The sequence below is a fragment of the Rhinolophus hipposideros genome (assembly GCF_964194185.1).
Source record: "Rhinolophus hipposideros genome assembly, chromosome: 3".
Taxonomy (NCBI): domain Eukaryota; kingdom Metazoa; phylum Chordata; class Mammalia; order Chiroptera; family Rhinolophidae; genus Rhinolophus; species Rhinolophus hipposideros.
This window is the reverse complement of record NC_138049.1, coordinates 88,017,835-88,043,690: the sequence shown is the minus strand read 5'-3', so window position 1 is coordinate 88,043,690 and position 25,856 is coordinate 88,017,835. Positions and strand designations below refer to the sequence as shown.

Here is a 25,856-nt window from a genome sequence, read left to right as displayed (position 1 = left end):
CACTAAAATTGACAAAGAAGGTATCAGGAGACACACACACACACACACACACACACACACACACACAGCAGTATTGAGTCATGGTTTTGTTGTTTTGTTTTTGAAATGTAACTGACATATGACGTTATATACATTTAACCTTAAAGGTTATGTCCCTTACAATGCATTGATTTCATACACCTAAATATGGCAATACAATTACTGCCATAACATTAGCTAACACTTTCATAACATCACATAATTATCATTTTCTTTTTTGTGGTGAAAATATTTAAGATCCAGTGCCTTAGCAACTTCCAAGCATATAATACAGTACTATTAACTATCACGACAATGCTGTACACGAGATCCCCAGAACTTGTTCATTTTCTAACTGCTCACTTTAGACCCTTGACCAGCCTCTCCCCAATGCCCCCAGACCCCACGAAGTCTCATACCCTTAATTAGCCCTTACGTGGTACCGTCTCCTGGGTGTCCCTGTAAGTTACTCAGTATCTTAGAGCTCAGTTTCCTTGTTTGTGAAATGAAAACAATACCACTTCCTACATTATCGTTTTGTGGATTAGATAAGGTAATATGTAGAAAGCATCCAGCACGATGTCTGGCACGTTCTGTGTTCTCAATAAAAAGCGTCAGAGTATTTTACCTTGTCTCCCAGCCTTCGTGAAAAATTCTCAGCATCTCAGAAACAGCTCATGGACTTCAAAGGGATGTTCTCCCTCTTTCTTACAACCAGAGCAAAACCAAGTGGGATCCAAGAGGTGGGAAAAGAACCGTCCTTAAAAAGGCTGCTGAGGGCATGTGAAGAGCCTCAGCTGACAGAGAGCTAAATAAAAGGGGTTCAGTCTCTCAGAGAAGCGGACAGGGATGTGATCCCACTGTGTGTCCAGGAAGAACATTGTGGGCTGGCATGAGCTCACCCAAAAGCAGCAGGGAGGAGCAAGGACGCCCCAGGCCTTAACATCTCCCTCTGCGTCAGCCCAAAGAACCATGTCTCCAGGTTACTGTCCAGTTATTGTATTTTATTTCATACCAAAAGAAACACGAGTTCTCTATGACAGTTAGATTTTTTAAAAAATTTCTAAGGCTTAGCAGAGGTTGCTTAAATTTCCAAAATCATTTTTTCTTTCTCCTTAGGGCAAAAAGTAGCTAGAAAAAGAAACACGTGGGACATGTTTCTTCTCTTCTGGTCCAGGAAAAACTGTTCTGGAGGTGGCCGCTGTGTAAATATTGGCATGATGAGAGAATAAACCACTGAAATCATTCAGTGCCAGAGACCTTCTCGTCTTAGAGGACAGTGCTCTACATTTGAGGAAGGGATTCTAGTCAGAAACTGGATAATTATTCTTTCTGTTTTAAACATCAGGATGAAAGCTTGGGAATTGGTTCTGGTTTTAAAGTTCATCTCATCCTCTGCACCTCAATCACCACATCCAATTATTTACCTTCCACTCCATCTTGCCCACCTTTCCCGTACCCCATTTTTTAATGGTCTCCCTCTCTCTCACTCACCCTATGAGCTTGGGGAGACCTGTTGGCCACCAAGACACTCATGTCCACCTTCCAACCAAGGCCAGTTTCACTTTGACCTTAACTAGTAGAGGCTGGTTAACAGAAGAAAGTAATGACAATTAAGGCACCATCTGGAGTCAAAGCCACTTACAGGCTGGCAATACCTAAACCCACCGCCCTCACGGTCTTTTCTGCTCCGCTGACCTGGCCAAGGATATGTTGTCACACCTCTCTGAACTCACTCTTCTCCATTCACCCATTTCCTGGTTAAACCTTATCTGTCAACGAATAAGAAAGCACTTCCCCAAAGAGAGGACCACTTAGCACCTTCAGGACCAGCTCATATGTCAGTAGTAGAAACACCTACGGAGCACAGCTGTTACAACTAATGTAATAAACACAAGTGTTATTAATCATATATGAACAATAGAAGCCAATAAAAAGTACTTGTGACAAACTTACATTAAGAGTTCATTTAGTGCTTTTTGATTTGTTGATTTCTCACTCAATATAACATTTGCATATGGAAAAAAATATATATAGTAGTACACAGAAAGGATTTAAATTAGAAAGGACTGCACCCCCGCCCCCAAGGTTCTCGTGGGGAAACCACTTTAAACTAGGTTTGGGTTTTTCTGAGGTTAACCTCATAATTATAAATTATACTCTTACTCTATTTCTTAGTTTATCAAATTTGGATATCTGGCAATTCCCCAGAATGAAATATGAGGTTTTACCTCACTTGAACTGTCACTCCTTTCCCTCCCCTCCACCTTCTTCTTCTTGATTTTTCTCAGTAATATGTTTATATGACTATTCTCCATGCTTCTAGCAGGTATCTGTGAAACTTGAAATAACATATTAAACCACTATTTATTATTCCATCAACGTCAGTCAGCATCTTTGGAGTCCTGTCCACATAAAGATATAAACGACCCTACTCAAATTCTCCTCCACTTCTTTGCCCCTTTAACCTGTCAGCTACACCGTTACAACAGTTATGTTCTGTGCTGTAACTTTTATAGGTCCTCTGCAATTTGAGTGTGGTTCATTTTAAAAGCTGGAAACTAACATTATTGTGTCTATATAAATAGCGCTGCAGGGCCATGTATTGGGCAAGATATTTTTCCTTATCTGTGGGTTTCCATTTCTAGCACCGAGACCAAATGCTAAACAGTTTTCCCTTGAGTGCCTTTAGACCTTGACCCCCAAAAAGCAAGGATGAGAAGAAGAGTTTTATTCTGGGGAACAAGAACCCTAATGGAAGCCTTAGTTTTCCTAGAATAGTTAATTCCATTTCTTTTGAGACACGTCTTGACTTTGTGTTTATTGTTTTATTTTTTCATTCCCTAGGATACATGTTTGGATGAATGCCTGGTGGGAGAAGGCCTGATTGGTAGTAGTTGATCTGTAGGACTTTGAAGTGTTGGCACTATTTTCAGTATCCCCTATCCTTCTCATTCCTACCCCTAGGAATGTAACATCAAGCCTATAGCCTCTCCAGGGTCCTGGCTCCTCCATTTCACCTCTTTGTGCCTCATCAATATAGGTCAATATGGGCTCCATCCACTTCCCATTTCCCAGAAATTTGTTGGCATTTCTTAAACTTTATCTCCCTTATGTTCTCTTGGCTCATGAGTTCATTATATTTTTTTGTACTTCATTACTGACATTTAAGATCTCAAGAACTGGTGACAAAAGTATAAATATGGTCTGCTACCTTGAACTAAATGATAAATGACCTTAATGTTTTTATGCAAAACAAAGGTAATAGAACTAGTTCCTATTTTGGACATTTTATTCTTATTACATGTTTATTCAAGTCAGAGTAATTGTCCCCATTGTTGACTTTGATTGGCCTTTGATATTTCCTTGCATTTGAATCATTCTGATTTAGTTACACACACTAAACATTTCTAGGGGCCTTACACTGAGTCAAGTACAAAACGGGAGATGTATGGATTACACATATGGATCATGAAAATATAAAAAGTAATACATTTTAGTGCTATCATAATTAGTAATATCAATGTTCCCATTTTCATTGACTTCTGTAGTCTTCTATTTGTATTTTATCTTGACCCTTAATAGATTTGTATCCCTTCAGTCATGTAGTATGTCTTGTAACTTTCTGTAGGCCCAAGTGATTCTTGGAAACAGTCAATGCTTAGTTGATATATAGTTTAATTTAGTTGAACATAGTTGATACAATTTCCTTGGCACAGCACCAGCATGAGCTTAGAGCCCAGGGTGAGTGTATTAGTAGGTGCTCAATGACAATTTGTTGGGTACAGTACCCAACTAAAAGAAATTTCAAAAGGAGAACCAGAAAAAGAAAGAAAAGGCAATTATTTTTTAAGTGTACAAGAACATGTCTCACAACTAAAAGATAAATGATCAGATTAAAAGTTTCAAAGGCCTTGTACAATGAATAAAAAATAAAAAGACCAATGCTCATTATCATGAAATTTCAGTTAACCAGAAATAACAAAAACACTCTAAAAGCTCATAAAATGAAAGAGGAGGCCACATTCATAGAACCAGAAATCAGGATGACATCCAGAGTTCTCAACAGTAATGTTGGAGGCTAGAAGACAATGGAGCAGTAACTTCAAATTTCTGAATGACAATTATTTTCAACCTAGACTTCCATTTTCAGCTAAATCTCACTCAAGTGTGAGAATAGAAGTAAGACATTTTCAAGCACTCATGGGCTCAAAAAATGTATCTTCCATGCATCTTTCCTTAGGGAACTAGTATAGCATGTGCTCCATCAAAACTAGGGAATATAACAAGGAGGAGAAAGATATGGATTCCCAGAGAAAGGAGAGGAAAGAACATCCAAAGATGATGAAGAGAAACAACATGATGACAGTAGAACACCAGGATTAGAGAGCAATCTGTCCACATTTGAGGGGAGATGGAAGGTTCTAGAAGGACTGTCCTTAAGAAAAATATGAGTTACTATGAAGAAAATTACTTTTATTGCTCGGACAGTGTTTAAGGATAAACTATTGTTGGTTATATAGAAAATTAAGCAATGAGATGAGACTATTATCAACTCCAGGAGAAACAAACTGTTGTCTAAGAAAGGAGATATAATTATAGTATACCAAATTACCTAGCTGTGAGCAATTATAAAAGCAGCAATTCTAGATATTCATTTAACAAAAAATTATGATAAAATTTTAATTCGATAGTGCTGAATCAATTTAATATCCATATGCAAAATAAAATGAAGCTCAGCCCTGATTACCTAATACCACACACAAAAATTAATTAGAAATGAATCACTGACCTAAATGTAAGAGTTGAAAATATAAAACTTCTAGAAGAAAACACGGGAGAACGTTTTTGTGACAATGGATTAAATACAATATAATAACTGGGAAAAATATTTACAAAACATATTATCTGATTACAGACTTATCCAGAAGATAAATTTACATTTACCCAATTCTTCTACACATCACCCTCCACCTCTGACAACTACAAATCTGATCCATTTCTAGAATTTGGTTTTGTTTTTTTTAAGATTCCTCATATAAGTGAGATTATACAGCATTTGTCTTTCTGTGTCTGACTTATTTCTGTGTCTGCCTTAGCATAATGCCCTCAAGGTCCATCCATCTTGTCACAAATTGCAGGATTTCCTTCTTTTTTTTATGGCTGAATAGTGCTCTATTGTATATATAGAGGGTGCCAAAAACATGTATACACATTTTAGGAAAGGAAAACTGTATTAAAATTGTAATACTCAATATATACAGATAACAAAAGATGAATACAAGTCATGTTTGACTTCTGCAATTACAAGAGGTGCTCAAAGTGTCCAGACACTTCTGATTATGGCGAACTACTGCTTGGGCAACATTGACCAGTGTCTACTTGTATATATATATATTTTTGGCACCCCCAGTATATATCTTACAATTTTATCCACTCATCCATCAATGGATACTTAGGTTATTTCCATGTCTTGGCTATTATAAATAATGATGCAATGAACATGCGGGTGCAGGTATCACTTCAGGATAGAGATTCTGTTTCCTTTGGATATATACCCAGCAGTGGGATTGCTGGATCATCTGGTAGTTCTACTTTTATTTTTTGAGGAACCTCCATATTATTTTCCACAGTGGCTGCACCAAACTACATTCCCACTAACAGTGCACAAGGATTCAGATTTGGATCATCTTAAATGACAAAGGTTTAGAAGCATTTCATTCTTGCAGTGATCCAAACCCATGTACCTCATTTCTTCATCAAAATTCCATTTAGTGCTCTTGCTTGGCAATGAATATTGATGGTAAGGGTGAGAGGTATAGGTAAAGAGAAAGGGGTCTTCCTGAGGTGAGTGGCACGTAGTGGAAGGGTAATAGCTGTTAAAATCCACATGTACCTTCTCTTCATAAAGCTCAAGCCCTGGATTTGGCCATAAGGGGTGACAGCTACTTTTGGCTGCAGGTGGTTCCACTAGAACCTGCTGGGAAAGGGGTTCTGAAGAGTTCTGAGAAGGGGAGAAGTCGTAAGGCCAGCTGGTCTGAGGAAAAGGGTAATTGGGACAACTGTTGTCATTAAGAGGATTTCTCCCCAAAGCAGCATTTTTGTTCCATGTTTGCAGATCATCGTAATCGGCGAGGACTCCAGAGACGGGAGGCTGAAGCAGGTCTCCGCTACTGTAGATCCGACTACTGGACCCTTTGTATTTCTCATAGAGCTCAGTGGGGCCCAAGGTGGAAGTGGGCTCTGCCACATCCGTGGTTCCCCCTAAACCATAACTCTTGAATAAGCAATCATTCGGTGACTTCTGCTGGGGAGCGTTAGCTATTAAATGTCCACTGTCACTACCAGGCAATTGGATGCCTTCCTGGAAAGACCAAGTTAAAGGTAAACTTCCCCAACTTTGTGTTTCACCTGTAAGAGACTGGAAAGGAAAGTGAAAAGCTCATGTTAATAAGTTAAGCAAATTGACACAACTACCCCAGGCTCCCACTGGTCACAAATAAGTGCTCTGTCAGAGTTTCCTCGTTCCTCACATACTTGAAGCACAAAGACACAGAGCAGCTTCACCCAAACCACGCAAGACCTGAAAGAAGTAAACACTGCTTCCATTTCCATTTTAAATCTTACTAACCAGTAACAGCTGAGTTTCCCTTCACTCTGACATGAGTGTGTTTAAAATGTTTCACCCTCACGGGCAAATCTGATATCCTAAATGCCTCTGTGAGACTCTTGTAAGAGTCTGTTTAAGAAACGTCAGACTAAACTTCAGAGATTATCTTATACTTAGTACAATTCTCAGACTCTCTCTCTCTCTCTCTCTCTCTCTCTCTCTCTCTCTCTCTCTCTCTCTCTCTCTTTCTCACATCACCATCATCACCATCATTATCATCATCATCATTTCCCTCGTTGACTTTTCTAGTTCTTGGTGCTGTTTGGCGTCTGAGAGACTAGGGTTTTATTTATTTTTTTTCTCAAGAGACTTTTCTCTGAACTCATTTTGTTGAATCATAAATAAGACCCCTAGAATATGAAGTGGTAAACTTATTTTTATAAACGAAGGAAGTATACTGTTCTCCAGTTAATCATAGGAAAAGAATCTGGTTGAGAATTAAGTTATCCTCTTATTTATGTAAAACTATCGACTAATAAAAGGACTGGGGTGGAGAGACTGTGACCAAGCAGAGTGAGTAGGAAGAAATGCCCTCCAGCTTGTCCCATGGCTGGGAGAAGGGATGAGGGACCAGTTATTTGGATTCAGAGCTCATGTTTCCTGACAAGAGACACAAGTTACATTTTTTGAAAAATGTAAGGTATATTTAGAGCCTCTGGGCATGAACTGGCTCCATTTCTGTTCTCCTGAAAAAACGTGTAAAGCAGTGAACAGTAGAAAAGTATAGGACTTACTATCACTGTTACACAGACAAATCCACAAACCTATAGTGTAACCCCCATAAAGGCACGGACTTCACTTCACATCCCCCCTAGCCCCCGCCCCTGATGACCATTGTTTTCAGAAACTGCCTGGTGATTTCATCTTGGTAAAGTGTGCTAAGGAAATACAGTTGATCCTTGAACAACATGGGTTTGAACTGCATGGCTCCACTTATGTGTGGATTTTTTAAAAAAAATACTTGTAGTGTTTTGATGGTTGGGAGTCGGCAGATGTAGAGGGATGACTGTCTGCATTGTTCTACGCCATTTTATAGAGGGGACTTGAGCATCTGTGGATTTTGGTATATGAGGGGGTTCTGGAACCAGTCCCCCATGGATACTGAGGGACAAGTTTTAGGGGAGTCAAAAGTGATACACAGATTTTGACTGCTGGGTGAGGGATCAGCACCCCTAAGCCCTGCATTGTTGAAGGGTCAACTATAATCTGTTTTAGGGAAAACTAAAAATTTGGGGAGAAAAAGCATGAGGCTAATGTTTGTGGAGATCATTTCAGTTAATTTGGGTTCTATCAGAACCCAAGTTCCAAGTGCCAAATATAGGCTAAGTACTAATTCCAGACTCTTTTTTATTGTAGTAGGGAAGATGATTCTAAAATTATACGGAATTTATAGCTGAGAGCATGCTACAGAGATGGTAGAAATTAAAAGGCAAACTCAGGTTCAGTTTCTGTGGCAGCTGCTTGCTTATAGATGAGCCTGATAGTGTATGATTTCTGGCTTTCATTTGCAGGTAAGAGACGGGAGAAATCTACTGTCCTCCCATAGGGCTGGTGAGTTGCTTCTGTTTTGAACACACATGGGGAAAGGTTACCTTTGCCTCTGGGCCCCGGTTCAGCTTTAAGGAGACAGAGGAAGATGTGGTGTGCACTTTCTTCATTGCTCTTCTTGCCTCAGCTTCCAATTTGGTTTCTGGTTTTGGATGATCGTGTTCTCCCTTTGACTTAAAGGAGAAAAGGAGCTAAAACAAAGAACTGGAAGATACTTCGTGGTGTGTAAAATTTAACCCTCTGCCCTGCCCTCTGAGTGTTGCTACGGTTGACTATTGCAACAAGATTGCCTAAACCTCTTAATACCTCCCAAGCGCACTGTGCTTACGACGCTCCTTCTTTTCATGGTGTTTGTCACCCATGTGGCTGGCAAAGCCATATTCATAGTGATAATAAGTAAAGCTTATTATATACGATCTCATCCAACCTTTAGCACAACCCTCTGAGGTACATACCATCATTACCAGCCCCAGTTTACAGAATGGGAAATTAAGGCATGACAGCTGGGTCACTTCCCCTGGTAAGTGGGGGAGCTGGGATTCAAAGTGTGTTGGAGCTGGCCAAGCTGAAAGCCAATTGTTAAACATTCAGGAATTCTGCGAGCTGGTTGTTAAACACGGCTGGTAGGTTGACATCAGCCATAGTAGGAAGAGTTATATCACAGAAATCGGCAAACCCTACAGATCAGAACATTTTCTTTTCAGAGGGCAGGATTATCCGTTCTCCACTGATTCTACTGTCAGGCGGTCTACTGTCGTTGGCCACTCTTCACCCCTGTGTATCCCTGGCCTCCACCATTAGTACAGAAAACTGGGGCTTAGGGGAATAAAGTAACATGTTTAGGTTTATAGAGCTACTTAGAAGTCAGAGCTGGTATTCAATCTGGGGTTCGCTGAAGGCTACTGCTGCAGCACAGTGTTAGCCTAAGCATGATCTCATTACTAAGCGCTAAGAAACCCGAGGCAGAGGTGGCCAGCTCCCCTCCTTGGGCTCCCAGGGCCAGGCGCTTGGTGCCTCTATTGAGGTGTGGGGGACACACATGGCTTGCCCAAAGTGTGCCTCAAACTTGAGGTTGGCTCTCATCACCTGTGCAGCTCTTGTATAAAATTCCTCCTTGCGCTCTGTAAACATTTCTTGAATTAAAGAGAAATGGCATCTTATCACTCTAATGAAAATCCAACCTGGAAAAATATGAAGCGTCCGTCATGCCTCCAGAAGTTGGTGACAGGGAATCCCCCATGGCCTCGGCAAGGAATTAGCTTCAGTGGCCCATCGCAGTTGGGACAGCGTTTCCCTACAAAGAAGCAGAGGAAGGTAAGTACAGCTGCCTACGTCATGCCAGCTGACTCTGATGCAGTTAACCTGGACGCCAGGATGGCAGAGAATACACCTGGGCACAGTTGTATGTACTTCCACCCACTGGGCATTACCCCCGGCCCTGCGAGGCCTGGCCACCATAATGGTCTAGGTCAGTCTCACACGTGGGTGGGGAAAAGCAGTTGCCTACAGAATGGGATATTTCGCAGGTCAGGGGAGAGATCTTCTGGGAAGAAAATCCTGCCCTACTTGTTTACTGATATTTGGAATTCTTTGTAGAAAAGCAGAAAACATTCTTTTACTTCCTGATTAAAACTAAGGGGCAAGGGGCAAAGCCATATGGGAGAGAGAACACAGCTACTAAATTTTCACTTGAGTATAAACGACAGATACCAGATCCTACCATGAAAGCAGGTCTTGAAGACAAATGACAAGGAAAGAACATGAAGCAACTTGAGGTCTGAAGTGGAGAAGGCACAGGGAAGGCTGAATGCATCTATTTCACAACCCGATGAATATGATAAAAAAACAAAATGAGCACATATTTCGGCATGTGATTATGGCATGAACCTAAATGCCACGGAATTGAGTCTAATCTCAAATTTAGTCCCACTCCACATCAAAGTCCTTTTTGAGATCATTTAGGGACCCTTTCACCAAGGCATCAGGGGGCGAGTCTAATAAACATCTTTCTCCTAATCTTCATGTGGGCACATTGATGAATTACTGTTAGTCCCGTAAGTGAGGCATCTTTGCCTTCACCCAAAGAGCTGTTTTAATGGTGGGCCATGGCCGATCTGTGGGGCAGTTCCCCATGGGGGAGGAGGGGTTGGTTGGCTCTCCTTACTACGTTCTACATGGAAACAGCCTTGGTCTCCACCACATTCCAATGTAAAGGTTGGGCTGTTGGGATGTGCTGGGGTATAGTGGCCCATCTGGCAGGAGAATTCGAATGGATGCCAGGAGAGAAATGAATTCATTCATGTAAATGAATCCTTTTCCACCACCACTGCAGAGTTGAGTAGTTATAGCGGAAAATGTATGGCCAGCAAAGCCCCACTCACTCTGCTGCTTCTGCCGGGCTTTGTCACAGATCGCAGGTCTCAAGTAGATCTTGCGTCCCTCCTTGGCGGAGCAGTCCAGGCTGCACACCACCACGCCCAAGCAGGACTTCTTGAGGATGCGGGAGTTGTGATTGTTGGTGTTGCGCATGGCCCAGCTGCTCAGGTGTCGCTGTGCATTCCTGTCCTCCGAGCTGTAGATGTACTTCTCGTAGGAATCCGGCCATTCTTGGAACCAGTCAGTCTTTTTCACATTCTGATAGAAACATGAAGATGATACTGTGTTACGCTAGAAAACACAGCTACCCATCCCTGAGGAATCAATAGACATGAAAGCTGGTTTGGCACCCGGGATCTGGGTGAGGAACCTCTGGCAAAGACCAACCTGGGTTTAGTTCTGACAGTGGGATCTGAGAGGGCAGCACAGCAGTGGTGGCAAGACTGCTGTGTCTACTGCACATTTGCTCCCTGGACCACAACGAGTTGTACTTCGGTCCCTCTGAGTTCCCCCTGATTGCTGTTTCTCTAGCCCTTGGTGAGAAGAGTTATGACCGTATCTCACTAAGAATTTTTGAGGGGGAAGTAATATTACTGTGTTCTGACACAATTATGTGGAATACATGGTGGCAGGATAGTGACATAATGCCTCATACCATAGTGTAGCTACCTTATTAAGAACGTTAAGGGTTTGTGCAAAGTCACCAGCAGTGGGAAGGCTGGAGAACCCTGGCGCAGGAGGGTTCCGAGAGCAGCTTGCTCCCCTGTGGAGGTGTTGTTCCTTTTTCTCTCCTCCCATACTCATGTGCCTCAAACAAGGAGAGGAATAAGGAAGAGTTTCCTTTGATCAGAAGCTTCTGTCTTCTTGCCCAGGACTGGCAAAATTCCCTGTGCATGAACATCTAATTAAACTAAGACACTCCGTCATTATAGCGTAAGTTGTTTGGCTTTCTGTCCATCTGTTTCTTCATCTGTGTAAGAGGGATAACAAGACCTGTCTACCTTGAGTAGTTCTGAGGATTAAATATGATAATATATAAAAAATACTTAGCACAGCACCTAGCACGGAGGGAGCTCTACATAAATGTTAGTCACTGATGTGTGGCTCATGGTTCCTTAGGCCCTGCTTTGGTACACCAATGCTCCCTTTGACAGATCCCACCTAGTTCTTAGAATGAGAATCGTTAAGTTGTCTAAGTAGTGAAACTCGGGCTGTATCCATCCCCACAACTTCCAGAAACCTGGCAGGGTATAAGAACATTTGTCATTAAGAAGAATCTAGAAGATCAGACTAGAAGATTCTAGAAGGTCCAGAAGGAGTTACCAGGGTACTGATGTTTATTGAGTTAGATTTCAAGTTTAGACCATGCCAAAGGACTTTGTAACATGAGACTCTGGGCAAATGATTTGGTCTCTGAAGCCTCACTTTATTCTTCTTTAAAATGGGAACACTGATAAAACACACTTCAAAAAGTACTGTAAAGAGCAGATCTGTAAGTCTTATGTAATGATAGTTGTTGTTTGACTGGAATGTCATGGGGCCTGAGGTGGGCCTGAGGAAATATTAGAGGTTTTATGTGCATGAGAGCTTAGCAGTTAAGAGCTCAGGTCTGCGAACTACGGCCTGTGGGCCAAAACTAGCCCACTGTCTGTTTTGATAAATAAAGTTTTATTGGAATACAACCATGTTTATTCATTTAAATGAATACTTTTACACCACCACTACAGAGTTGAGTAGTTATAGCAGAAAATGTATGGCCAACAAAGTCTAAAATATTTACTATCTGACCCTTTATAGAAAGTTTGCTGATTCCTGGCTAAGAGCATGGCTCATGGAGGCAGATGGCCTGGGTGTGAGTCTTAACGAAGTTCCTTGCCCTCTCAGTGCCTCTGTTTCCTGCTCTATAAAATGGAGGTAACAGGAGTACTCACCACACAGGGATTTCAGGAGGATTAAATCAGTCAACATGTGCAAAACATGTAAAACAGTGCCTGGCCCATAGCAAGTTCCACATCAGCTGTAGCTGTTACTCTACTAAGTCTACTAGGACCATACACAACCAGTCAATGTGATTGTAAGAACCACCAGCCTTCAGGGGAGAAAAAGCCCATAGAGAGGTCATTTCAAGCTTTAAACCAGGGGTATCCAAACTTTTTTCAAAGTTTTTTACCAAGGGCCATGTGCGGTAAAATACACAAACAGCCAGGCCACTCACTCGAGGTGAAGTACATATTGCCTCACCTGGTTTATGTAAGTAAACTAAATATATTTTTGGAATTTGTTGCAGGCCAATTAAAAATGGATTGCGGGCCACAGTTGGCCCACCAGCAGCAATTTGGACACCCCTGCTTTAAACCTTGCCAAGCCAAATGCAAGACAGAAGTCCAAGTCCCTACAAAACAAATGCTTAATTGGTGCAACTTTGGTTCCGTGATTTTCGTTCTCAGGGCAATGACAACGGCTGGCCCTCTGAGTGCTACACTGTAACTGCTGTGCTATAGAAAGGGGAAGTTGCCCCAGAGGAGAAGGGCAGAAGGGCATAAATCACAGGAGTATGGCATCTGCAGAAGTCACCTCTGGTCCACCAGGCAGGTCCATTAGAGCTTCCAGGTAAAAGGCACAGCCAGACCAAGATGCTGAATGGACTGCCTGCTTTTTCCAGGTCTTTCTCTCTCTCCCTCAATTCCTTGGTAATTCTGAGATGGATACAATTCAATGCCCCAGAGTGAAAGAGACAGCTCAGGTGGCCTCACCTCCTACTTTCTCCATCCCACCTTCTCTTCTCTTTCTCTGACCTAAGCTCCAAACAATGCTCTCTTGTTCTCTGTCAAAGAAATGCCATAGGAAGCAAAACCTTATCCCTGAAGTAATAAACATGCAGGTTAACAATTCTCTAACAATTTTGACTGTAAAAATCTACTGGTGGATTTGAATTATACAAATCTAAAGCACAGTTGTCAGGGTAGCAGAGACACAGGCAAGGTGGACTTGGAAAAAGCTAAGATTTTCATGTTGTAAAAGTGAGTGGCCCCTTTAAGCTGATCAGTGGCATAAATCCCATGAACTAGGAGGAGAAGATATATGTGAGAGCATCTCAGATATTTTGGTTAAAGCAAAGACTCCCTACCTGTGGAGGAAGAAATGATCTTCCCTCTCTCTCTCTCTCTCTCTCTCTAAATATATATATATATATATTCCCCCTCATTTTCTCTCAATTTAATGTATATTTTGATCTCTCTTTGAGGCTTCCTCTTTGACCCATGGATTATTCAGAAATATACTGTTTCAAATATACTGTTTCATACAAAATCTGTATTTACAGATTTTCCTATTGCCTTTTGCTATTTATTTCTAATTTGATTCCATTGTAGTTGGATAACATACTCTGTGTTTTCAATTAACCTAACATTGTAGATGTTTCTGTTAGGACCCACGCTATGTTCTATATTCCATTGTTTTTTAAGCTTTTTCATTTTTTTAAATATTTTTTAATTTTTCAGTTACAGTTAACATACAATATATTATTGACTATATTCCCTGTACCATGACTATTTAGCACCTACCATCTTGTAAGTTCTAATCCTTTCCCCTTTTTTACCCATCCGCCCCAAACCCCTTCCCATCTGGCAACAATCAAAATGTTTTCTGTATCTATGAGTTTCTGTTTTGTTTGTTTATTTTGTTTTTCAGATTCCACATATAAGTGAAATCATATGGTATTTGTCTTTCTCTGTCTGACTTATTTCACTTAGTATAATGCCCTCTAGGTCTATCCATGTTGTTGCAGATGGTAAGATTTCATTCTTTTTTATGGCCGAGTAATATTCCATTGTATATATATACTACTTTTTTATCCATGCCTCTATTGATGAACACTTAGGTTGCTTCTATATCTTGGCTATTTTAAACAATGCTGCAATGAACATGTGGATACATATGCCTTTTCAAATTAGTGTTTTGGTTTTCTTCAGATACATACCCAGAAGTAGAATTGCTGGATCTTTCTTTGTCTTTTGTTACAGTCTTTGTTTTAAAGTCTATTTTGTCTGGTATAAGTATTGCTACCCCAGATCTTTTTGTTTTGTTTCCTTTTTCATGAAATATCTTTTTCCATCCCTTTACTTTAGTCTCTGTGTGTCTTTTGATCCCAAGTGAGTCTCTCATAGGCAGCATATATAGGGGCCTTGCTTTCTTATCCTTTCAGTCACCCTATGTCTTTCTTTTTGTTTGTTTGTTGTTGTTGTTTACTTGCAGGCTAGGCAAGAATTACAATGGAGGTAGGTGAAAATGAAGGCAAGAAACATTATCAAGAAGGTTGTGGTAACTCAGGGGAAAGGTAGTGAGAACAATAATAAAGCTACAAGAAATGGAATGGAAATAATTAGATGAATTCAAGAAATAGTTAGGAGTACAATGAACCATGCCATAGAAGTAAAGGAGAGAGAGGAAGGAATTAAGAATTATTCACATAGTTTCCCTAAGGGAGAGGGTGAGTAAAAAGAAACTGTTTTGGAGAAAAAATAAATTCTGTTGTTGATATGTTGCCTTCGAGGTATACGATAATCAATCAGAAACGTGATTCTAAACTTCAGAAAGAAGTCTATGCATTTAAGAACTGTTAGTGTACTTATGATATTGGAGCAAGTGAAGAATACAGGGAATGAATGTTAAGAATAGATGAGTCCTAGGGAATACCAGTAAGTAAGAAGACAATGAGAAAAGAACCAATGGAGGAGCCTCAAAACATATGATCAGAGAATTTGAGTGGAAGCAGGAGAACATTAAATAGAAGCAAGAGAGAGGGGTGCCCTCAAAGGTCAAGAGAACAGAGTGCCAAGTAGTGCTAAAGAGTATTACCTGCTCTTTTAGGAAGCAGGAAACTCAGCCAGCTAAAGACATAAAGAAAGTAGAAGAAAAGGTAATGAAATGATTTTGTTTGGTGTGATGGTTTTTTATCTGAAACTTTCATGTTTGTAGTCTGGGAGGAATAGGCCAAAGAAAATGGGAGAGGTTGAAGACATTATGCAGTGGAGCAGAAAAGATACACAAATCACATAGTCTTAAAGAGCAGCACAAAATAAATCAATTTAATAGGGGTCTTATGAATTATATAGATGAAGTAGAAGGTTACAATGGCCACAGTGGCCAGACTAGGTTTCAGAAAGACATGAAGCATAGGCAACCTGACTTAGGATGGATTGTGTCCCCTTACATTTTCATCTCCAAATTAAGTGGCTTTGGAGGCAATCATGCTTTATCTTCCTTGGATTGATTCTCCCATCTTATTTACAATCCTATTTACAATAACAGTAATACCTATGAGGAAGGCTTATTGTAAGGATGAAACGATTCCACCCTATGCCTTTTGATTGGAGCATTTAATCTATTTACATTGAAAGTAGTTGTTGATAGAGATATAGGTATTGCCATTTTATTATTCATTTTTTATATTTTCTTCTTTTTCTTAAAGCAGTCCACTTAACATTTCTTATAATACCGGTTTGGTGTTGATGAACTCCTTTAGCTTTTCCTTGTCTGGGAAGCTCTTTATCTGTCCTTTGATTCTAAATGATAGCTTTGCTGGGTAGAGTAATCTTGTTTGTAGGTCCTTGCTTTTCATCACTTTGACTATTTTGTGCCAATCTCTTCTGGCCTGCAAAGTTTCTGTTGAGAAATCAGCTGACAGTTTTATGGAAGCTCCCTTGTAGGTAACTGGCTGCTTTTCTCTTGCTGCTTTTAAGATTCCCTATCTTTAACCTTTGGCATTTTAATTACAGTGTGTCTTGGTGTGGGCCTGTTTGGGTTTATCTTGTTTGGGACTCTCTGCGCTTCCTGGGCTTGTATGTCTAGTTCCTTCACCAGGTTTGGGAAGTTTTCTGTCATTATTTCTTCAAATAGGTTTTCAAATTCCTTGCTCTCTCCCTTCTCCTTCTCATACCCCTATGAAAAAAATGTTGGTACACTTGATGTTGTCCCAGAGGCCCCTTAAACTATTTGTATTTGTTTGGATTCTTTTTCCTTTTTGATGTTCTAATTGGGTATTTTCTGCTACCTTATATTCCAAATTCTCTGCTTTATGCAATCTACTTTAATTAATCTCTTTAATTCTCTGCTTCATGCAATCTACTGTTGATTCCTTCTAATTTGTTTTTCATTTCAGTTATTGGCTTCTTCATTTCTGACTGGTTCTTTTTTATGTTTCCTGTCTCTTTGTTGAAGTTCTCACTGAGATCACTGAGCACCCTTATAACCAGTGTTTTGAACTCTGCATCTGGTAGATGGCTTGTCTCCATTTTGTTTAGTTCTTTTTCTTTAGTTCTAGAGGTTTGTTCTGTTCTTTCATTTAGGACATGTTTATTTGTCTCCCCATTTTGGCTGCCTCCCTGTGTTTGTTTCTATGTACTAAGTAGGGCTGCTATGTCTCCTGGTCTTGGAAGAGTGGCCTTATGTAGTAGGTGTGTTGTGGGGCCCAGTGGTGCAATCTCCCTGGTCACCTGCTCCAGGTGCTGCAGATGTATCCCTTGTGTGGGTGACCTAATGTGGTAGTTGCGCCTTGATTGCTGTTTAAGCTTTTTTTCCCCTTTCTTTCAACAGCACTGGCAACCTAGTTTTCCAGTTCCATTAACAGTGCAGTAATAATTTTGATGACGTATGGACTTGAGAATATTGCTAGGAGTAAATGTGTTCACATCATGCTATTCTCTTGGCTATTTATTTATACCCAGTCCTTTGACCTGCATGTTTAGTAGGCAACTACAAAAGATCTTTGATATCATTTGACATTAAAATTAAGAGAAAACCTAGATCACAATAATGCAAAGGAACCAGGTGTCAAATGAATGATAGAGATTTCCTAAAGCTTTTTAAATTTAAGGCACCAGAGAGGAAAATTTAAAAAGACAGAATAATCATTTCTTAATCTTGTTTAGCAAATCCTCACAAAATATTTGCCTTTTTTCAGATCTTTTGTTTACTTTAATTCCTAACTTTTCATGAGTAACTCTTTGATTTTCCTCTTGGTTAAGACGTATATAATTTAAATGGAATATTCCTAAGATGTCCAAGATGTAAATCTATCTAATTTATGTTTATAATCTCATCAGTAATATCATTGGGAGTTTAATTAATGTTTCTGACTTTGTGTAATTTTCTACTAAGAGACTTAATCATCTAACTCATTCAAAATCTTTGAAATTCTATGCAATCAATTATAAATCACCCTTCATTTTCCCCTCATTCTAATTTACTTAATTACTTAAAGTTTTACTAGGCTACTTTAAGAATTAAATATACATTATTATATACAGCTAATAAATTAAAATTTTATTAAAATTAGTTATCAAAAATATCTACATTATAATATTATATTAAATTGAATTTCATTTGGAAGATAGTCTACTCTCATATAAAGCAATTATCTGCCAGTTCTTTAATTATAAAAATAGCTTATTAATTCCTTATAAATAAATGTTTTCAAATAAAACAGGGATAGCAAGCTGATACATCTTTAAGCAAATCAGATGGGGGGGAAATTTTAGATATTACTTACAGAACACAGAAAAAAAATTCAACCAACATTTTGATTTACATACAACTTTTCAAGAACTTACCTCTTCTGAGGTGGAGTTTGGTTTCTGAGCCAACTAGAAACCAAACTCCAAGTGTTGTCAAAGAGAGAAATTCAATTCAACAAAATGCTTTTGAGTTAAGTCAAGAATTACAGCTTAGGCTAACCCTGCCATTTCCTCTCTTTGTTAAGGGATCAAGACTCAGAACAACAATTCCTATTTTGCTCAGACAATGCCAGAGTACCCCAGCTTCCAAACTCTCTCTGTCACCTACCTCTCTTTTTTCTTCTCCCTTTCCTTTCCCAATTCACCCCACTCAGCAAGGAATCGCCTGACAGGCACCCAGAAGAGAGCTCTGCTATCCCCAGATGCAGTGATGTTCCCATCCCCATCACACCAGAAGTACAGGATAACAAAATTCTGGCCCCAGTCACGGGAGACCCAATGACCATAGGAGACCACATAGGTACTGCCATTGGAATTTCAAAATCAAGAAAATGGGACAAAGTCGACAAAGTCATGGGTAACTTTGTGACAACGTGACCTGATTATGCAGCCAGATAATAATTGACAAGAAATACAGAATCCAGCTTACCTGTTACCTCCCTAGCACCAAGACACAAAGAAAGATTACTACAACTGGCTCATTTGGATTACATGTAGCCACATGAATTCACAGAAAGAGCGCAAAAAGTCCCCTTTGCTCACAATTTTGGGCTCATCATCCCCTGCAAAGGCAAAGGAAATTTTGCTGGCTAAAATCATGGTCCAGGAGTTCATTAATTGGAGATGTGACCTCTTTGTAGTTGAGACATGAGGTTTTAGGTTGGTCTGCGTTTATATTTAGCGTATGTATATCGTTCTTTTTTTCCTCTATGAAATATGTACTTAAGCCTTGGATTTTGTGAGTTTATGGCTTGGGGTGGCTTTGACTACGAGTTTAACCTGAAAATTGCTCATGCTTAGGAACAAAATAATTCCGGGTGTTTTTCTGTTGTGCTGTTGGAACACCCTGTACTTTTGCTTAGAGAAACTGGCTAGTATTAAGAATGGAGTGGGTGCTCTCATCTTTCCGCTGAAATAGGTACATTTAGGAGAAAAAGGAATTGATTCTCTTCTCAATTTTCAACCGAAAGGAAGGAAGGAAGGAAGGAAGGAAGGAAGGAAGGAAGGAAGGAAGGAAGGAAGGAACAAAGAAAGAAAGAAACAAAGAAAGAAACAAAGAAAGAGACAGAGAGAAAAGGAGAGAGAGAGAGAGAGAGAGAGAGAGAGAGAGAGAGAGAGAGAGAGAGAGAGAGAAAGAAAGAAAGAAAGAAAGAAAGAAAGAAACAAAGAAAGAAACAAAGAAAGAAACAAAGAAACAAAGAAAGAAACAAAGAAACAAAGAAAGAAACAAAGAAAGGAAGGAAGAAAGGAAGAAAGAAAGAAATTTCTCAGGGATTCAAGGCTCTCAAATATCACAATCAGTATTCATGAAAGTGTGACATGTCCTGGGATCATGTAATAAACATTTTTAATGAAGGTAAAACTAAACCAACAGCAAACATTTGCTGCTTGCACCAAGAAAACCCTAAAACTATTATATCTGAACTTTACAAATGCAAAATTGGTGTATTACATTAGCCTGGAATAAACAGACTTTTATCAACGATGGTTTTGAGTAATTTAAATTCCTACAGTTCTGGGCTGCTCCCTGCTGGATTAAAGAGATATGGTATCAAAATAACTACAAGTTAGAGGAGTGACCAGAAACAAGTGAAATGAAGGTTTGTAAAGACATATATGCATCTGAAAGAAGAAACATACCTAAAACAAATTGGGGAGGGACGATTTACTAAGGGAAAGTTGCCTTTCCAAGCCCTAGATCTGATCATGATGTTTTCCAGCCCAATAAACCTAATGGCTTCCCACTCCCTATAAAATAACCGAATCCTTAGGATCGCCTGCTTCCAAACCATCCTGCCAGTCTGCAGCCTCCCACATCTTGCTGCACACCTGTGCACAAGCTCCCTCCAATGCTGACTTGAAATAGCTTTCAGACTTTAGTGTCCTACTCTGCCTTAATTGTCTTGATTACTTTCTTCACTAGCCCTAATCCTCCCACATTTTAGAATGAATGCACTTCTCTAGAGAAAGCCCTTTGCCAGAAGCTCTGCCTTGCTTTCCATGCCCAAGTCATGTTGAATTACGTACTTCCTCTTTTAAGCACCTCTAGCATTTTTTCCACACGTCATTGATTCTCTATTTGGGCACTAATCTTGTTCTATTAGCTCAGAAGATCATAGGTACTTTTCATGCACGTGAACACCATTCAGTAGTCCCTGTATTCCCAAGCCTGCTATAGTGTCTGGCACATTCTAGTCACTCAAAAATGTTTGCTATCCTGATAAGGACATCACCATTCACTGTTGTCAAAAGTTAACCCATAAATCTTGTCCTATCTGAGACATGTAAAGAGATATGGAGCTTCTAGGACCAGTAGACACAATTAACATTCAGGTGACCATCTTAAAACTTGAAGCATGTGAGTAGGTTAACAGGAGAGGAATTTGTTTACAAGTTGCAGGAATTTGCCCATGTATTGCAGAAGTAATGATCCTGGCAGGAACACAGACTTACAAAAAATAAACTAAATTCTTTGTATGGGTGCGACAGGGAATGAAATTGGGGAAATTTATAGTGATAACAAGCTATGCCATTTGATCCATTAAACAACATTTTTTTAATGCCCAAACAGGTGGTCTAAGGAACGTTAAATTACCTGAGGGGCTCCGTGAAGAAAGAGCTCCACGGTCCAAAATAAGTTAGGGCTATCCTGCCTAACACAGCCTCCTCTTGGGAGAGACACCAATGCCCAGGACAGTTACAAAGCCTCCAGGTGTGCAGTAAAGAAATCTGTCTAACTTCGTTGAGTCTAGTACTTTTCTATTTCTTTCTTCACAGCACCCATTAAAACTCCTTGTAACTTATACTCACAGAACACATATTGGGAAACATTGCTCTAAACAGTTAAGAGATTTAGGCAGGGTGTATAGGATTTACTATTTTCATTACTGAGGAGGAAACTAAGACTTAAGAAAATTGATCTGTTTTGAGTCACACAAATTGTAAGCAGTGAAGCTATTCGGTCATAAATTCCCTAATTGTCTATCGTTGCCTTAATCTGTGCCAGGCATCGTGATAGGCACTGGCCCACAGTTCTAGAATGCAGGTCACCTTCCAAATCTCAGGTCACAGAATCCTGGACGATTAGAACTAAACGGGTACATGAGAGACGATGTAGTGTGACCACCTCATTTTCAGAAAAGGAAGGGAAGTATCGGAAATGGTAAATAACTCCCTGAGAATTTGCAAATAAAAGAAGGCAGAACTGGAATTCAAAGTCAGGACTTTGTCTTTAAGTCCTTTGCTTCTCATCGTTCATCACTCTGCCTCCAGATAAGCTCACAAAACATAAAATCAAATATGCTTGGAAATTCTTCCAAGACATTTTGTTTTTCACCTTAACTGGTTCTTGATACGATTCCAGAGTCAGCATCAACCCAGCTGAGAATGGTGTCTCTGCTCAGAAAATTTTAAGAGACATTTGCACTTTTAATAATTTCCCTAGCATATTTACCAAATCGAAGGGCATTTCACTATTTCCGTGAGAAATCAAAATTTTCTATGAACTATAAATGATACATATCCAAAATTGAATGCGTATTTTTGTCATAAATTTTGCAGCTTAATGTCTTGGGTAGCTGAGAATGCTTTTGTTTTGAAAACTCATGTTGGGACATGAACTTTGATAAGCCCTGAGACTCCCTCCAGGGAAGTAGTTCTTTTTTTTCTTTTGTCTACAGATCTTATGAGTGATATGGATTTTCTATCCCAGAAAAAAATGCATCTTAGTACACAATGTTGCCCATCATTTTAGGGGATTCTCAAACCCCATTGAAACTCCTGCTCTAGGATGTGACATTGCAGAATGAAAGACCCACTCACATCATAGGTCTTGGCATATCCTCTAAAATTCTTCAGCCAGATATCCAGCTGAAGCTCAAAAGGAGAGGAGTTTACTCAGTGGGGACCCCCACCAATGTTCTTCAAAGTCTTAACAAGTTAATAGTCAAGGCTTCATAGCCAAATGTGAAAGGCAGATCATCATAGCAAGTACATACCTGTGGCAGTTTCATATCATTAATATCCCAGCTTAATATCTCTTTGTCCTCAGAATCAAAGTCCTCAGGTTCCATGACAAAGTCAGGTCACCCACCAGTTTCCGTCTATTCACCTCCCCTCAGAAGCACTGGAGAATTCTGCTCTCACAGCCTCTTGGATCAGTCCACTCAAGAAGCTGAGACTAGGAGGCTGTTTTCTGATGATAAAAAATAAATGATAATAATACAGACTGTTAAAGAGATAAAAATCAGTACTTGTCTGACAGAAAAACCTATTTTATTGACATTTTTGCAAGCACCAACATAGAAATAGAAACAGAATGTAGAAGCTATTAGGGATCTTTCTGAAATAAAGCTTGACCATTGGGAATCAGAAGTACGGTGATCACTGCTTTAACCGCTGGGTTTGGGCTTCCTTTCTCATTGCTAGACCCAGGTGGTGAAGACCTTAATAGTAACCACTGTCACCTGTAGCCGATGGTTAGGACATTTTCCTCCATATATACTTGTGTTTGGGAGGGAGAACTGGCTTGGAGTTGTTTCCACGGAAATGCCTTCATAAATTAGCTATCATGGTTGAAGTTATAAGAGGGGAACATCACAACCCAATGTGTCTAGAAGTATTTTTTAAAATCTAAATTGCCATAGAGATTAATTTTGATCTGCTCAATAAGTCCAGTGTGTACTTTATATCTTCAAATATTACCAGATGATATGCTCATATGAGATTCCTCTAAAATTTTGGCATTATTGACATTTTGGACATGATAGTTCTTTATTGTGGGGGATTACCATGTAAATTGTAGGATGTTTAGCAATACCTTGGTCTCTGTCCATTAGATGCTAGTAGTAAACCACCCTTCTTTGTTATGACAACCAAAAATGTCTCCAGACAATGTTAAACGTCCCCTGGGGGAAAAATTGCATGAGAACTACTGCTCTAAAATAGTGTTTCTTATCGTTTAACTCCAAGCACTCTTCAACACTTTCTGACTTTATCTTTAGCGATCTCACTCTTTCCTGCACCCCAAAGAAAATTCTCTCACTTTACTTTGATTAAATTGTATTATGTAAACAATAAAAATTCAAAAAATTTTGTGCAAATTGCATTTCTTCCCCCATGAGAAATACTGCTGTAGTTTCTAAGTATAGTTAGTTAAACGAGATTTACGAATCAAGAAAGAAAAGAGAGACAGAGAGAGAGAGAGAGAGAGAGAGAGAGAGAGAGAAAGAAAGAAAGAAACAAACAAACAAACAAAGAAACAAAGAAAGAAACAAAGAAAGAAAGAAACAAAGAAAGAAAGAAAAATTTGAAGTGTTCTATGGAGAACAAAAACTAGTCATTTTGCAGATGAAATGTGCCTGTTAGTAGAATATGAAGTGAAACATGTTTACATGTACAATTGACCCTTGAACAATGCGGGGGTGGGGGGAGAAGGGAGGTTAGGGGAGCCAACACCCCTCTTCACAGTCAAAAATTTGAGTATAACTCAAGTCAGCCCTCTGCATACACGTATTCCCAGCTGTGGATCGAAAATACTATATTATTACCATTTGCTTGTGCTCTTGTAAAAGCAAGGGACATAATGATGTCACATAGGCCTGTTCAATACTAAACTCAAACTACAAGTTAGATTAATAGTCTAAACCTTAGGCAGTCCCATGACTTCCTTTTTGATTTTATGTAACCCTAATATACTTGTCAATCACTGAAATATACTGAGGGAAAGTGTATGGATATAGATGACTGTTGACCTGAACATATAAATGAAGTTCCTGGCCATTAAATAACAAGCTAAACGGAGTCTCTTCCCTCCATCTTCCACCTACCCACACTCACCTGTCACCTAGTGTTCTCACATGAAGTCCCTGCTCCCATTTCAAACACTGACATTAAATCCACATGAGTTTTATATCAAACTCTATGTTTGGAAAAAAAACCATTGAGTTACTGAAGAAACGATGCCACAGATTGACTTTAATTTAGAAGACGTAAGTGACAAGTATATTAGACACAAATATCAAGTGAAAATGTGATATCAACAGTCTTATGTACTTACCCCTTTGATTATTAACAACAGTGACTCAATTGGCCTAAAATTTGTTACAGCTAATTGGAATAGATTGATCTTTAAAAAAAAAATTGAATAACAAGATTGACATTTCCCAAAATGAAAAACATTGTTTTAAGCCTAGTTAACATAGACGTAATTCTTTTGTATTTAAATTAAGGAGAGGGGAATCAAATATCTTGGTGCAGAAGAATTACAATTGCTTTTTAATTTTTTTCTGACATCGTTTTTTGCCAAATAAATAAAAATTAACATAATATTTCCCTGCAGGTTAAAAACAAAATACAGAAAAGAAGAAAAGACTATTTACAGCCCTTAGGACACAAACAAACTCAGCTTCCCTCCGGGATTAAAAAATCTAAATTCGTCAAGACTTCCTTTTTTTTCAAAAGCCACTCCGGCCAAAGTGTATTCAATTTTCATCGTTTCTACAGAAAACCAACTAGAACAAATGGAACCCTGGGAGAATGGGGTGGCCATGGCCACATCCCTTCTATTTGCCTCTTCTCAGGAATTCTGGCTTCCTTACCTTCTGACTTCTTATGGAGATGCAGGCAATATTGTGATGTATCTCTGGTTCAGGTCCTAGCAGGCTCTGGTCATTTTCTACGCAGAAGCTACTGTTCCCTAATCCAGGTCAAGGTACATTATGCTAATGAGCTCTGGCAACAGTCCAATCAAAATCTAGATGCTCCCAGCTCAGGATAGGTAAGAGCCAGCAAGCCAGGGAGCCACTTAACCAGCCCAATTCTCCGCAGAATGCCAGCAATGTGATGAATATTCCACAGTGTGCCTCTGAACTTTCCCCTCCTTTATGTTAAGAGGGCATTTTAACTGAAATGAACATGGAGAATCTCTTGAGTTAGTACAGATACTTTCCTTCTCATAATTTCATAGGTTGGGCCCAATGCAGACGTTAACCATAGATTCTTCCACCATTTACCCCTGACTGTGTGCAACAGAGAGAGGACTGACAGACATTGCATTGATGGAATTTACTGGAATAAATATTGGATAGCCAACAGCTCCTAAACCAGAAACACCAAAATGTTATCCTACCCCTAACAATCGTGCCCCACTAATCCTGTGTATTCCAACCCCCTCCTCACCCCCCAAACACAATTCTCTCTTCTAGAGATGTCCTTAGCATTCTGGGCACAGCTCCAGTCAGTTTAGCTCACCTGTTATGTTCCAGGCAGTCTGCTAGGCTCTGAAGATACAAGAAAGAATTAAAGCCATTAAGAAGTTTAGTCCAGGAGAAAAGATGAAAAAAGACACTAAATAAGCCCAGGATAACTTGATGCATGGAATAGAGGCAGAAGAAATGTAGACGGGGGTTATTAATCTGGAGGGAAGAGAATTAGGAAAATTCTTCCACAAAAATGATGCCTAATCAGCTTTTTGAAGGACAAACAGATATTCACCAAGGCATCAAGGAATA

The 25,856-nt window shown here is 39.5% G+C and overlaps 1 protein-coding gene across 1 annotated transcript; it reads right to left on the bottom strand.

The window, feature by feature from the left end:
- Positions 1 to 4,475: 4,475 nt before the first annotated feature.
- On the bottom strand, positions 4,476 to 25,027 carry GCM1 (glial cells missing transcription factor 1). The gene is made up of 6 exons (XM_081044417.1): positions 24,945 to 25,027; positions 22,344 to 22,540; positions 10,618 to 10,870; positions 9,418 to 9,530; positions 8,281 to 8,409; positions 4,476 to 6,439 (listed from the first exon to the last, which is right to left on the bottom strand). Exons 2-6 carry the CDS (start codon positions 22,416 to 22,418, stop codon positions 5,705 to 5,707), a joined length of 1,305 nt encoding a protein of 434 aa, XP_080900543.1. The 5' UTR covers positions 22,419 to 22,540; positions 24,945 to 25,027; the 3' UTR covers positions 4,476 to 5,704.
- Positions 25,028 to 25,856: the final 829 nt, after the last annotated feature.